This window comes from Helobdella robusta, assembly GCF_000326865.2.
Source record: "Helobdella robusta unplaced genomic scaffold HELROscaffold_63, whole genome shotgun sequence".
Taxonomy (NCBI): Eukaryota; Metazoa; Annelida; class Clitellata; order Rhynchobdellida; family Glossiphoniidae; genus Helobdella; species Helobdella robusta.
Genome location: NW_008705353.1, coordinates 696,005 through 710,849, shown reverse-complemented (window position 1 = coordinate 710,849; position 14,845 = coordinate 696,005). Strand labels below are relative to the sequence as shown.

At 37.7% G+C, this 14,845-nt stretch overlaps 2 protein-coding genes across 2 annotated transcripts; one reads left to right on the top strand and one right to left on the bottom strand.

Moving 5' to 3' along the window:
* Positions 1 to 2,919: 2,919 nt before the first annotated feature.
* Positions 2,920 to 10,899, top strand: HELRODRAFT_115438 (hypothetical protein; the record flags this gene model as incomplete). Its single annotated transcript, XM_009029941.1, has 12 exons — positions 2,920 to 3,097; positions 3,995 to 4,228; positions 5,573 to 5,754; positions 6,097 to 6,341; positions 6,455 to 6,557; positions 6,670 to 6,817; positions 7,676 to 7,820; positions 7,971 to 8,089; positions 8,300 to 8,439; positions 9,368 to 9,667; positions 9,761 to 9,886; positions 9,996 to 10,899. The coding sequence occupies 12 exons, from the start codon at positions 2,920 to 2,922 to the stop codon at positions 10,158 to 10,160; spliced, it is 2,085 nt and encodes a 694-aa protein (XP_009028189.1). The 3' UTR covers positions 10,161 to 10,899.
* A 203-nt stretch (positions 10,900 to 11,102) lies between these two features.
* On the bottom strand, positions 11,103 to 12,154 carry HELRODRAFT_88163 (hypothetical protein; the record flags this gene model as incomplete). Its single annotated transcript, XM_009029856.1, has 4 exons — positions 11,103 to 11,310; positions 11,494 to 11,585; positions 11,692 to 11,802; positions 11,915 to 12,154. The coding sequence occupies 4 exons, from the start codon at positions 12,152 to 12,154 to the stop codon at positions 11,103 to 11,105; spliced, it is 651 nt and encodes a 216-aa protein (XP_009028104.1).
* Between the last annotated feature and the right edge of the window lie 2,691 nt (positions 12,155 to 14,845).

Sequence of the window (14,845 nt, the reverse complement as noted above, 5' to 3'; positions counted from 1 at the left end):
GTCTGTGTGTGTGTGTGTACGTGTTGTGTGTGTACGTATGTTCATTCCAAAAGTCATTCAATGACATGTTCATCTCACTGTGTACTAATTTTTTTAAAAAGATTGAATTTCATTCGGGTTTTAGCTTCATTCTTCATTTCTTTTTCTTTTATTCTTTCTTTCATTTTTCCATTCATTCATTCATTTATTCATTCATTCATTTTCTATTTCATTCATTCGTTCATTCATTCATACATGCCTTCGTTGTTCATTTGTTTAACATGTTTAACATCATTAATTAAGTTGTTTATATTATTATTCATTGCCCATCAGCATATGGACGACGATCGTTTATATTTTTTCACTGATGACTTATTTTTCTCTCTCTCTCTCCCTCACTCTCTCCCTCTCCCTCTCTTTCTTTCTATCTCTCTATCTCATCAGTTCGCTTGTCTGGTTTCAATTTTTTTAATTTTATGTTCTATTTTTAACTGTTCGTTTTTATTCTTTTAAGAAATATATGAATGATTGAATGAATGAAAGAATGATTGAATGAATGAATGAATGATAGATTGAGTGAATGTACACACAAGCATGATCTAAACTAAGGAATCATTTAATAACTAAGTTATTAAAAGAAAGAACGAATTACGGGATGACCAAATGAAGGAGTGAAGGAATAAAAAAATGAAGGAACGAAGGATTGAAGGACAAATGAGTGAATGAATGAACGAACGAAAGTTTAATTTGTAATCAGACATTCTGATGACCTTATCATTAAATCAATTGACAGATCATGAATGCATGTTGTTCGTCCCGGACGGTTTGATGAGTTAAACATGGGCATTCCGATCATTCATTCACTCATTTGTTCTTCTATTCATTCATTCGTTCTTCATTCATTCATTCACTTATTCGTTATTTCATTCATTCACTCATTTGTTCATCTTCTCCGTACTTGCATTCTGTTCATTAATTCATTCGAAATTGAAATTTAATAGCGGAGAGTCATTAAGAAGTGGAATCCAAAGTAATTAGATGTTTCGAGCGTCTTCTTCGTCGTCGTCATCATCATCATCCTCATCATCATTTCTTGAACCCCGGTAACAGGTGTCATCTCTTCATCATCATCATCAGCAACAACCACATCGTCGTCGTCATCATCATCATCATTTTTCTTCGGTTATGACATCAGGAGGTGACACGACAACAACGAGGTCATCATCAACGTACTCCAGCAAGAACGCTTACTCATTTTTGTCGTCAACACCTCCCCCAGAATCATCATCATCATCGTCATATTTCAAGGGTGCATCATCATCATCAGTAGCAGCATCATCGTTTAAAAATTCTTCGTATCAAGTACCACCACCATCATCATCATCATCATCTACTTTTGCATCATCACGTCAGCGATCCTTCGCCGCCAAGAGTTACTCTACTAAGAAGTCCTCCCAGCCACCATCATCATCGTCATTATTTTCTTCTTCACTGTCATCAGCAGCATCAGTCGCTACCACATCATCAGTGTTAGCACCATCATCAACGACCTCATTAGCGTCATCATCATCAGCTTCTCGGAAGCACTCGTCAACGTTATTGGCATCGTCGTCATCATCTGCAAAGCCATCATCATCGCCGCATTCACCATCATCTTCTTTGGAGATTCCGTCAGCGTCTAAGAAGCTTTCGTCTTCGTCAGAAGTAGCGTCATCGTCGTCAAGATTAGCATCATCCAAGTTATCATCGTCGTTGAAATTTCCTTCTTCAAAATCCAAGTTGCCATCATCGTCGTCATCATCAACCAATCGAACATCCTCATCCTCCACAGTGGTCGGAGCTAGATCATCATCGTCATCATCATCGTCAGCAGTAGTAAGAGCTGCATCGTCATCATCAGCAGCAGCTGCAGTAGCAACATCGTCCACATCGTCAGCAGCAACAACAGCAGCTTCATCATCTGTGACGGAATTGGAAGAAAGATCGAAGAAACTTTCTTTGAAATCATCAGCATCAACAACAGCAAAACAACCGTCAAAAAAGGCAACAAAGTCGTCACGACACTCACAACAGCCATCGTTATCGGCAACACCAGCTTCATCTTCATTATCATCACCAGCATCACCAAGACCGGAGATCATCATCACAGCCACCGATCACCAACTACCACCATTAGCTTCGTCGCCACAGCAGCTGCAACCACATCCTCGTCGTCGTCATCATTATCAGGAACATCAGCAACAATTACAACATCCTCATCATCATCATCAGCAACAAAATCATCATCATCATCATCATAAAGAAAGACTTCTGACCAGCGAAGACTTCCATGAGAAGTTATTTCTAATTCCATCAACTCCGGCAAAGTTAAAATATTTCGACCGCAACACCACCACCCGGCAGCAGCAGCAACGACAACAGCAGCAGCAGCTGACGAACTTGCATCACGTCGCACCAGCCGGCAAACGTCTGCACCACTACCCGGGCCACAGAAGCATCAGGACTGGACAGAAGAACCCACTTTGGGAGAAGGAATTCTCAAAGAGGTTGAGACATCTGAGTCGCAAGATCAAAACATACCAGGAGAGAGATAGGAAGTTGAAGAAGTTAGAGCGAGAGAACGTGCAGAGGAGCGAGTCACTTCCTCGTCCAACTATTTCCATCCGCGATTTGCTATCGAGGGAGTTGAAATTATTGAGGAAGAATCAAATCAAGAGAAGTAAAAAAGCGAAGAAAGCAAAGAATTTGCCATCAAAGTCCTCCTCATTCTCAATTTTCACGTCAACTGCCACTGACATCTAAACGTCTGCTGGCTCCCTCCCACTCTCCTTCAAACGCTTCTGATTAATTAATTAATTAATTAATTAATTAATTATAATAATAAGAAGAACAATACTCGCAATAATAATAATAAACTTATCTTAACAACGACCCATCTAAATGTCGAAAACCACGACTACTACGCTCCACACCCGCCACAGCCACCACACGCCACCGGTGGCCGATGGAACGTGGGAGATTAAAATTTTTGTCGGTTATCTTGACCTCCACGTGCCCCTGAGGGTCAGGGGTGACCTCACCATCGGCGCCCTCATGCTCAAGATTGTCGAAGGGCTCGGTTGGTTGACGAATGGATGAATAAAAAGGATAGTGAATGAAGGGATGAATGAGTGAAAAAGAGTGAAATGAGTGATAGATCGATAAGCAATTGAACAAATAGAAAGATTTACTTATTACAGATAAAATCATCTGCCAGCATTAGCACTGCAAACAGAATTAAGATTGCATTTCAGAACTTACATGCATAGTCAACAGCCGAAATTTAGATTTTTTCATTTCATTATTTGACAAACAAACAAATTCTTTTAAATTTTCATCCCAAACTACTTCTCCTATATTTGTTTAATTAATCCATTTAACTGTGCATGTAACGAGCAAACAATACCTCTTATTAACGTATCAAGTCGCTTTATTTACTTTACTATTTTGTCTTTGTCCTATTTTTGCATCTTTGGTATTTTATCTATCTATTTTATCTTAGGTATGTATCTTTATCTTTGGGCTATGCTATCAATGTTTAGAAGAGTGGTTTTTTTGTGATGTTATTTTATGTTTGCACTTGTTTTTATCATAATTTAGTTTTTCAATTCTCAAATTATTCGCCTAATTACTTCTTAAGGGCCATCCATCTATCAATTCATTTATTCATTCACGCATTCATTAATTCATTCATTCATGCATCTATCTATCCATTAATTCAGTTTAGTTTGATCTTATTCTCAATTAATTTCATAACTTCATATTCCTGTGACATGCTAATTCAACAATTATTTACACACACAAACAAACAAACAGAGCACATTTTTTGTCTTTCATCCTTAAATACGTTCAACACAATTGTATGTGCCTGCGTGTGCTGCTTGAACGGCAATGCTAACAAACATACATAGGCATAATTGCTTATATACATACACATGCATACAAGAATGATTTTCAAAAAGATAATTTTTTTCAGAACACCACAAAGATTGGTCTGACAGCGCGCTCTGGTGGCCCTCGAAGAACATGTGGCTACACAAAACTCGATCCACTCTGGATCAATACGGGATCCAAGCCGGAAGTGAACTCCACTTCGTTCCCATGCACGGATCAATCAGCGTTGTCACTCCCGACCTGCAAGTTGTCTCCATGAATGTCAATTTTTCTGATAACGTCTTCAGTGTTGTTCTCAAGATGTGCAGAGAGCTAGGTCGGTTCTCTTGGTTCTCTCTCTCTCTCTCCTTTCTTTCTCTCTCTGTGTGTATGAGTTTGTTTGTCTGTGTGTGTGTGTGTGTGTATGTGTGCAAGTTATTAGGTGGATCACCCTGTGATTTTTAAAGGAGCGACACTCATTTGTTTTGTCTTCGAAGTCGTATTTGCGTGTGCATTGCGTAGTTTTGTGTGTGTGCGCGCGCTATTATTTTAGAATTGTTTGAATGGTAGGTAAATAGAGAGAGAGAGAGAGAGAGAGAGAGAGAGAGAGAGAGAGAGAGAGAGAGAGAGAGAGAGAGAGAGGAATAAAGAGGAAGTAATATCTAATACAGCCCAGCACTTACATTCATATAATGAAACGTCTTGTGCACTGTGCGGTTTTATAACATAGCTTTAACGATAACAAACACGTGTTGTTTATCATTTGTTATGCAATACACACACGCACGCACACAGAGATACACACAGAGATACACACACACATACACAGATACACACACATACCTATGTACTTAGGCTGCTGCTGTAAAATCCATTGACCGATATATATAATCTTTTTTCGTACTCAGGGATGTTTGTGTGTATGCTTGTTTGTATGTGTTTGTTTGTTTGTATGAGTTTGTATGTGTTTGTTTGTTTGCATGTGTTTGTATGTTTGTATGTGCTTGTATTTGTCGTTTGAATGTGTGTAGTTAGGCAGATTTGCATGTGTTCTTGTTTGCTTGCCTGCTTGGTTGTTTGGTTAAATGGAGTTTTGTTGTTTAAATAAAATAGTCACCACATTGTTAATAGTACGAATATAAAGTAGTTAAATCGTGATAATAATCATCATCATCATCCGTATCATCATTATCATCACGCAAGTGATCATCATCATCATCAACATCGTCGTCATCACGGGTACCATTTTATTATCGCTGGAGTGCACGGCAAACACTTCCTCCATAGCCGCCTGTTTTCATCATCATTATCATCACCGTCGTCGTCATCATTATCATCATCGTCATCATTATCATCATCGTCGTCATCGTTATCATCATCGTCATTATCCTGACGAACTCTATAGAATATCATTTATAGTTGATTAGTTCATTTGAATTGCAGGCAGGCAGGCAGGCATGCAGTTTCATTAGGACGTAGTTAGCAGCTGTAGAGTTATTTGAGTTATTTCGTCACGTCATTCCGTCTTTCCATCCAGTGCGTTTCTTCACTCATTCATTTGTTAATTCATCGTTCATTTATTCATTAGTCCGTGCGTGCATGCATTCATTCATTCGCTTTGCAATTCTACAATCAGCCCATCAATCCATCCATCCATCCATCCATCCATATGAACATGCAGGGATACGCCATGCGGAAGAACTTTCTTTATACCGACTCTTGGAGCCGGACGATTTGAAGCGGAACCACGGCATATCGGCCCATCGCCGCTCCAAACAGCCCACCTCACCCTACAGCCCTCAAACACCAAATAGCGCCAGCAACGGCACATCTCCGTTTTCTCCTAATTTCAGAGGTTCCGGAGTTTTTGCCAGGAATTCCAAACACAATTCATTCCTGGGGGACGGTGCGACCAGCAGGTTGGGATCGTTCCGCAATAGTTCCTATCAGATTTCCAGTCCTGGCAAGTTTAGTCTCAGTAGGAAGATTAGAGGATCTAGAGTAAGTGCTGTTGGCTGGTTGGGTGGTTTGTTGGTTGGTTGGTTAATGTTTTGAATTTGGATAGACGTTTGATTGGTGGATGAATGACTGGATGAATGGCTAGTTGATTGTATGATGGGTGGATGGGCTATGGATGGGTTCTTTTTAAACTAATAATCATTCAATGTCATATTTTTAATTCAGCATCGTTTTGAAAACTGGCAGGCCTCCCTCATGAGAACAGGTAGTACCCCCCTCTCTCCATACTCCCCCCTCTCCCCGTACTCCCTCCTCTCTCCCCACTCCCCTCTCCACACATCCACCTCGGTGACGAATCCCGGATCTATAAATAGTTTGTTATTTAGGTCAAGTCATGACCTTGCCAGCAGTCCGTGGGTTTCCTACAGGGAAGCCTTCAACTTCTTGCTAAGACCGAAGGGTTACGCCGAGAAAGCTAGATGCAATGCTGGGTTCGTTTGACTGGGGGTTGAATGAGTGAATGAAAGAAAGAATGAAAGAATGAATGGATAGATGAATGAATGAATGAATGAATGAATGACAACCACCAATAAAAATTCAACAGCTGGTTGGATTCATCGACGAGCCTGATGGAGCAGGAAATCTATCCGAACTGCCTGGTCGGAATGAAATTCAAATTTTTCAACATCTACGACATCAATTCTAAAGTTAGTGGATTGATTGATTGGTTGATTGATTGATTGATTGATTGATTGGTTGATTGGTTGATTGATTGATTGATTTATTGATTGATTGACTGACTGATTGATTGACTGACAGTTGGATGGCACACGCATCAACCAACTGTACGAGCAAGCTAAATGGTCCATTCTGACGGAAGAAGTTGATTGCACGAGAGAAGAGGCCATTTTGTTTGCCGGACTACAGGTTTTTCTACGTCATCATCATCGTCGTCATCATCATCATCGTTATTATTATCATCATTTTTATCATCGCTATCATCGTCATCATCATCATCATCCCATCCCCCAGTTGCAAATTATGCAGCAGCAATCAAAGTGGTCCGAAGACACAGCATCAACAATCACTTCCGCCTCAATTGCAACAACAACAACTCTGCAAAAACAACATCAACAACAACATCAACAACAACAACAACATCATCAACAACAACAACAGCAACAACAACAACAACAACAACAACAACATTTCAACACTACAATACTATTTCTAACAGAAATAGCAAACACCCTCAATACAAGAAATCAAATCCCCATAATAAATAATTACGACACTTCAATTTTACTAACAAACAACGGAATAGGTAGTACCAGTAGTCTTTGCAACAACAACAACAACGGCCACTTAAATACCATCAGCAATGCAAACAACAACAACGACAAGGCTCTTTTTAGTCCTATAAAAAAACCAACTGATCGTCACGTGGGTTTTATGGCTGGTAGTAATGGTAGTAATTTTGAGGGTTATACATTCAGTAATGTAAAGAGTAATTTTGACGACAACAACATCAACAACAACATCAACAACAACAACAACATCATCAACAACAACAACAGCAACAACAACAACAACAACAACAACAACATTCGAGGCGACAGTTCAGCCATCAAAACGAGCAGCCCATCAAGGCTAACAATAACGACAACCTTTGGCTGCGATGATGACGTCATAACAACGACGTCATCAACTAATGACGGCCACTCTAACAACTTCAACCAGCCAGATCTGACCTCTCCATCCAATCACAACCGTCTAAAACATTTGGACCAATTAAATCAGTCCTCTTCGACCTATCGCAGCCAAGTTAAGAATTGCAGCCAATCAGATTTGCCTTCTCCGACCAGTCACAGCCCTCCTCTTCCTCCGAAGCCGCTTCCACCGCCACGCCAATCAAGTCACCATCACGTGACGAAGGAGGAGGAGCTAAGTGGCTACCTCAAATTTTATAGGTTGGTCGTGTATCACGTGATGTTCATTTATTTTTACGAAACAATTTTTGCAAAATTAGCTGATAATAACTAATTTTAAATATAAATTTTTGAAAAAGTTTTACGTACTATTTTTAAAATTATTGAATAAAATGTTTTTTCCTCTAATAGGCCCAAGAAATTCTTGCTGAAAAATTACAAGAGGTATTACTTCATCTTCAAAAATTTGAGCCTCACTATGTTCAAGTACCCATCTGACACCCAACCCTTGCTACTGATCAATTTGAAAGGTACGTTTGTACGTTCGTCTGTCCATATTTATGTATGTTTGTTGTTCGTTCGTTGGTTCGTTTTTGTTCATTTGTATCTAACAGTTTTCGTACGTGTGATGATGAATTACTATGGTGATAAGTATGAATAATGACAACAACGACGATGATGATGATGGTGATTATGATGATGGTGACGATGATGATGATGATGGTGGGGGTGCTAAACAGGCTACTCAGTGTCCACGGAGATTCTGCTGTCCAGTCAGAAGTACGTGATCAAGTTGAGGCTTCCCTCACTCAGAGGCTCTGCTGCCGAGGAGATGTGGCTCAAGATGGACTGCGCAAGTTTTGTTGTTGCCATCGCTAGTGTTGCAAACATTATCGTCATCAATTCAATCACTGTAGTTTCATCATCTTCATCATCTTCCTCCTCATCATCTTCGCCACCACAATGACCGCCACAGGAGGACCAGTTTGTAGAGTGGCTGTCTGGACTTAGACTGGCCAGCCAGGGCGTCGGAATGGAGGAGCGGGACCTCGTGCGTCTAGAGATCCAGAACATCAAGACATCGATTGATAACATCAGGAAGACTTTCAACAACAACAACAACAATAGTAACAACAACAACAACAACAATAGTAACAACAACAACAACAACATTAATAACAATAATAATAATAACGAAAGTAACGGTAGCTGCAGCAGTAGTAGTGCTGTCAGCAATGGAATGAAAGAAGGTACGTAGCTGAATGAACATCTCGATCATTAGTTATGTGTGGATGTTTACATGCTTTAAATACTTTATAGGTGATCTATTCAGCATCCCACAGCAACAATCGCCTGCACTACAATCGCCTCAACAGCAGCATCAACAGCTTCAACAACAAAATGATTTTAAAAGATCAGACTCAAGTAAAGTTAGAAGGTCCTTCATGTTTCGTAAGAAAAAAAACAAAGATGAACCAGTGAACAGTGCAAACATCAACAACAACACAAACAACAATGCCAACTCTACTAGTAGCATGGATATCATTGATGCTCCCTTCACATCTTTATTGAGAAAACGCCACAACAACCACAACAGTATTACGACAACGATGACTACCGCAAACATGGAAGATAATAATAATAATAATGACGATACGGCGACGATTCACTCGACGTCATCTTCAATGAACTCCATCAACCGAACATCGAGTCGAAACAGTCTTCTCGCTGCTGCTGCTGGGGGTGGTGGGGTGTGTTTGCAGGATTTTGTAGCTGCTAGGTACTGTAGGAGGTCCAAACAAAAACAGGCTTGTCGATTGAGTGGTGGATTTGTCGATCTATCAACCATCCTATCAACCAGCCATCCAATCAATCAACCAATCGTTCAACAAACCATCCAATCATTCAGTCAACCAACCATTCCACCAACTAACCAGCCAATCAACCAACCAACCTTGCAGCTGTTGCAGAGAATCATTGAAACGCAAGAAAACTTCCAGCATGTCAGCCCACTGGACTGCAAACTGACCTACATAAAAGCCTGGCAGTCCCTGCCAGATTATGGACACACTTACTTCATCATCAAGGTCAAAGGCAACAAAAAAGAGGTCAAGAAAGTTTATTTTTTACAATCTGTAGTTGACCTATAAAATGGACGCATCGTGTAATTCATAATATTAAATTTAAAAAAATAAAAACAGGACATTTTGTCAGTGACGCCGACGAAAATAATTTTGAATGACATGAACAGCGGCGAAGTCATCAACCAATGGCGCTATCAGGTCTTGAAATCCTGGTCCGTTAATTGGGAAGCTAAACAAGTCCAGGTCAGTACGTCTGCTCATTAATATTCATGTGGGGTGCTCGCGTCTGGTCGTTTATATTAACGATTCATTCATGTTTGCTCATTAATATTCATAATTTGTTTGTTTGCAGTTGTACTTTGAGGACGGCGATTTGATATTCCAATGTTACACCGCTGACTGCAAAGTTGTGCACGAGTTCATCGGCGGTTACATCTTCCTCTCCATGAGGAGCTTCAACTGCCAGCAGAAACCTGACGAGGAACTCTTCCATCGATTGACTGGCGGCTGGCTCTGATCGCATGCATGCATGCATGCATGCATGATCCAAGGTCCTGGTGAATGAATGAATGAGTGATTGAATAGAAGAGAACAAAACTTCCAATTGTTTCATTGCGCGATTAGTCATTTCAACCCTTCAAAATTGTGAACTTGCGTGAACTTCATCAGCGTAAATAGAACGTGAGAAATTAATTGCTTTGAAGAGTTGATCGATCGTTCCACTCGCTGCATTATTTGTCCTTATATATCTTTCAGACATTTTGACGAATTTCTAACAAATACGATATACCAATAAAATTTCTTCCCATATTTGGTAAATATTCCAACATATGTACGTTTTATTTTATGTCATTTCACTTTCAATTCAGCTGAGGTGACTTGTATACACACACACACACACACACGTCCATGCCGTGTTTATTTCCGCGCAATGCGCACATGCATCACAATTAAAACATTACATACCAACTCTTTCCTTACTTCTTCGTGTATTTACGTATCAATTACTTTTTTATTATTAAAATACATTTTTTATTATTCCCATTTTACTTTCGGTTTCTTAATAAATTTTATTATTGAATAATAATCTTATTATGTAATTAATATTAATTATTATTATAGCCTGCATTTTGTTCCAACTTTCAGTTGAAGGTACGTCGCAATGCGCAAGAAATATTTTTCTATAGATATTTTTGGTTTTTCTTATTTTGTTTTTTCAGTTAATCAATAAAAATAAACTAAATAAATGAACAAAAGGATTTTATGCCTCACTCAATCCTTCATGGAAATGCAATATATATATATTACAAGTGATAAATCAATTTATCATTACAATAATGCTACCAAGACATCAGTCAATCAATTTTTATATCAATCATCCATCGATCCAGCTATCATTCTATTCATTTGTTCATACATGAATCCTTCCATTCATTCATTCATTCATCCATTCATTCATCTAGCTCTTAAGCAATTCATCTTGTTTGGCTAGCATCATATCATCAACTTTACTACAGTAATCTTTGGTAGTAGCCATGATTGCATTGTGAATGTCCAATATCAAATCTTGACTATAAGCTGCCGATGTTGAATTTTTGCCTTTCTGCTGATGCTGTTTTAAAAGTCTGTCATAATTGTTCTGGATGTTTCTCAGTTTCTCTTTGCATCTGTGTGTTTGTATATATATGTGTGTGTTTGTGTGTGTGTTTGTATGCGTGCAGTGAATACAAGATGAAGGGGTAATAGCATTGATAGGGATGTTTTGTTGATGGCGCTGATGAAGTTATCATTCGCAATAACATTTAAGATGACAAGAATGGTGGTGATGACAATAATGAAATGATAGATACTTATCACAAATTGCTTTTGCGTTCTTGGCTAGTTTCTCTCGGTGTTCTCTGGTAACTTTTTGAATAGGTAGGTACAATGTGACTCCTTCAACCTATTGTTTGTGGAATAATATTATTGTAACTATAATAAAATTATGATGAAAATTATGGGAGTAATAATAATTTTGAAGACACCAGGGACACCAACACATCCCTAACTTGTGGGGTGACATTGATTCCGGAATTGAGTATTGCTGTTTTAGCAGCATTTGTGTACTGCGGGTTTTCAATCATGTTCACTAGCATCATCTGAGGCGACTTTTGCTGCACCTTCACATGTCAATCAAATAAAAATATTTTATTATTTACAACATTTGATCAGTGTATGATGATGTTTAGGGATTATTTTAAAAAGTGTTCAACAAAAAATAATTTGTCTCACCTGCCCCAGTTGACTCAGTGGTACCTTGCCATCTTCACATTCAACGGGGATGTTGGCAACAGTACTAAGCGATAAACGAAGAGCCAGTTGTTCAGTCAGTTCCTTTTTTAAATAATTCAAAGTTGTCTCCATCTGGGTCTTCATCTTTTCAATGTCAATGATGTCCTGGATGTCCTCTGAGCTCAGGTCAACTTTCACAGATTCTTTCGACTTTTTTCCGGAATCTTTGCGGCCACCCATGCTTCTTTTTGCGTAGAAACGTTTGCATTGAAGTTGGTAAGAAGGTAAAGAAAGTGATTGATTGACGACGGAGGGGACATGGCGTCGCTGAAACGAGAACAAAGAGAGCAAGTTCTCAAAATTTTCCTCCGCCGGATTGCGTTGAAATAGCTGAAGATTACAATTAAATGAACTGGATCTGAGTTGATTACTAAAGTAATTATTAACGAAACATCTAAATGTCCATGCCGGGTTGAATGATTTAGATCGGAAAAGAATGTTTAGTGACATTCTGACCGATAAAACAAAATTTAAATGTGAAGGTAGTGTACATAGTCATTAAAAGTTTGTTTGTTTGTTTATTTATATTTTCCGGCGTTTCAGCACAAATTGGCTATCTTCACGCCCACTTCTTTCAATTTTATTTAGTTAGTAAGAAAATTCTTCTTCTTAAATTTTATAAATTAAATCAGTCTCAATCAGAAATTTTATTAAATTCTGTATGTTCATTTGGTAAAGAACTACTTCTTGCATATTCGTTGGAATGTTATGTCGTTTTCTTTGGTCGCTATATTTGATACACTCAAGGATGATGTGATGAACTGTCAGTTTTGTTCTGCTTGTCTCACAGTTTTTTTGCATCATTTTTTCTAATATCCATGAGTGAGTTATTTTTGTGTGACCAATCTTTATTTTATTTACAACTGTTTGATGTAGTCTCGGCATATTTATATTTTTTAATTCTTTGATCGGGATTTTTGGAGTTGATATTTTGAGAAACTTTTTCGTTTCATTCCATCCCTGTTGCCATAAAGAGTTGGTGTACCCTTTTATTATTGTTTTGATGTCAGTAAATGGTATTGGTATATTAGATATTGGAAGACCATGAGCTAAATTCGCTGCTGTATCTGCTTTTTCATTTTCTTTTATTCCAATATGACTTGGTACCCACACCATTTTGATATTATTGTTATTTGTTATTATGTTTTGATGTATTAAATTTTGAATCATTATTATTAATGGGTTATTGGGTCTATGATGTTTTATTGCTATTAGGCTAGATAAGGAGTCTGTAAATATGTCATTAAAAGTGTTTCACTGTCTATGCCGTTGAATTCCAAGGGAGGCCTATTCACCGATATACAACACTTTCTTATGGGTTGAAACAGGGATATGCAAAGAACCTTAATTTTTTCAACTTTTAATTTTTTTCGGTAATGTCGAAATTATTTTTTTAAATTTATACCCAATGAAAGTAATTAATTACCACATTGAATAACAATTAAAAAATATCAAAATTTCAACATTTTAAATAGAAGCAATATTCCGTAATTAGTAAATATACATACGATCGTATCGTAACTTTTGACTCAAACGATAAAAAATCACCCTCCAGCTCCCCTCCGAAAGTAAGCACCTTGTTCGACCGTTGAAAGTGAGCGAAGGCCGTTATATTTATTCAAGTTATATGTATCAAACAGTATCTTATTGAACAAGTCGTATCATAAAATGAATAAAGATACTTTTATCAAAAATTTAAAAAATTTTCAATTTGATTTCATTGCGATATCGATGATGATGATGATTGTGACCCGACTAATTAAAAAATATCAAATAAAATTTATTAAATAGGATGGGTAATTCATTCTGAAATCGTTGGAGGAAACGACGTCATGTTAACAGTAGTTATTTTACTGCATGGCAGTTAAACAGCGGTATAAAGGTTATATTATAGTTATATGGTTATATTCAATTCCTATCAATTAAATTTGACAAAATATCATACGCAGGCAGAACTAAATAAAGAAATAGAGAGATACATAGATATATATACGTAGTTATATTACATTTATAATGTTTTATTTACACATTCAAATTGTACAATTGTGTTATGGTCCATGGTGTAGTCTCAAGTTATTTTGAATTCTCTCAGGAAAGTATAAACTTTTTACTATATAGGTACTAGTTACTTTTATCAACAATTTTTAAAAAATTTTCAATTTGATTTCATCGCGATATCGATAATGATTTTTGTGACTTGACAGATTAAAAAAGCATCAAAGAAAATTTTTAAAATAGGATGGAGAATTTGTTATATTGGGATATTTGTATATAAAGCGAGAAAAAATTTAATATAAAAGCGTTTATAAATCTACGCATACTGGCTCAGCTTGGCTTAGCTTGGAATTGGATGCTAAGCAAGATGTGGTCTCAAACTATTTTGAATTCTCCCCGAAAAATGTGAACTGCGTGCGTACATATATAGCACTGTTGATCCATTTATACAAATAATTAATAAGATTATATGTTTATATAAAAAGCAATATAGCAGATTCAACCAGCTAACCAGAGAGTTTCGAGCTGAGCCAATTTAATATAAGTAAAAGTCTGTGCTGAGCCAATTGAATATAGGTAAGTTAGAGTCTGAGCTGAGCCAATTAAATATAGGTGAGTGAGAAATTGAGCTGAGCCAATTAAATAAAGGTAAGTTAGGGCCTGAGCTAAGCCAATTAAACATAGGTAAGTTAGGAAATGAGCTGAGTTAATTGAACATAAGTAAGTTAAGAACTGACTTGAGCCATCTGAACATAGGTAAGTTAGAGACTGAGCGGAGCCATTTGAATATAGATATGTTAGGGACTGAGCTGAGCCATTTGAATATCGATAAGTTAAAGACTGAGCTGAGCCAATTGTATATTAGGTAAGTTAGCA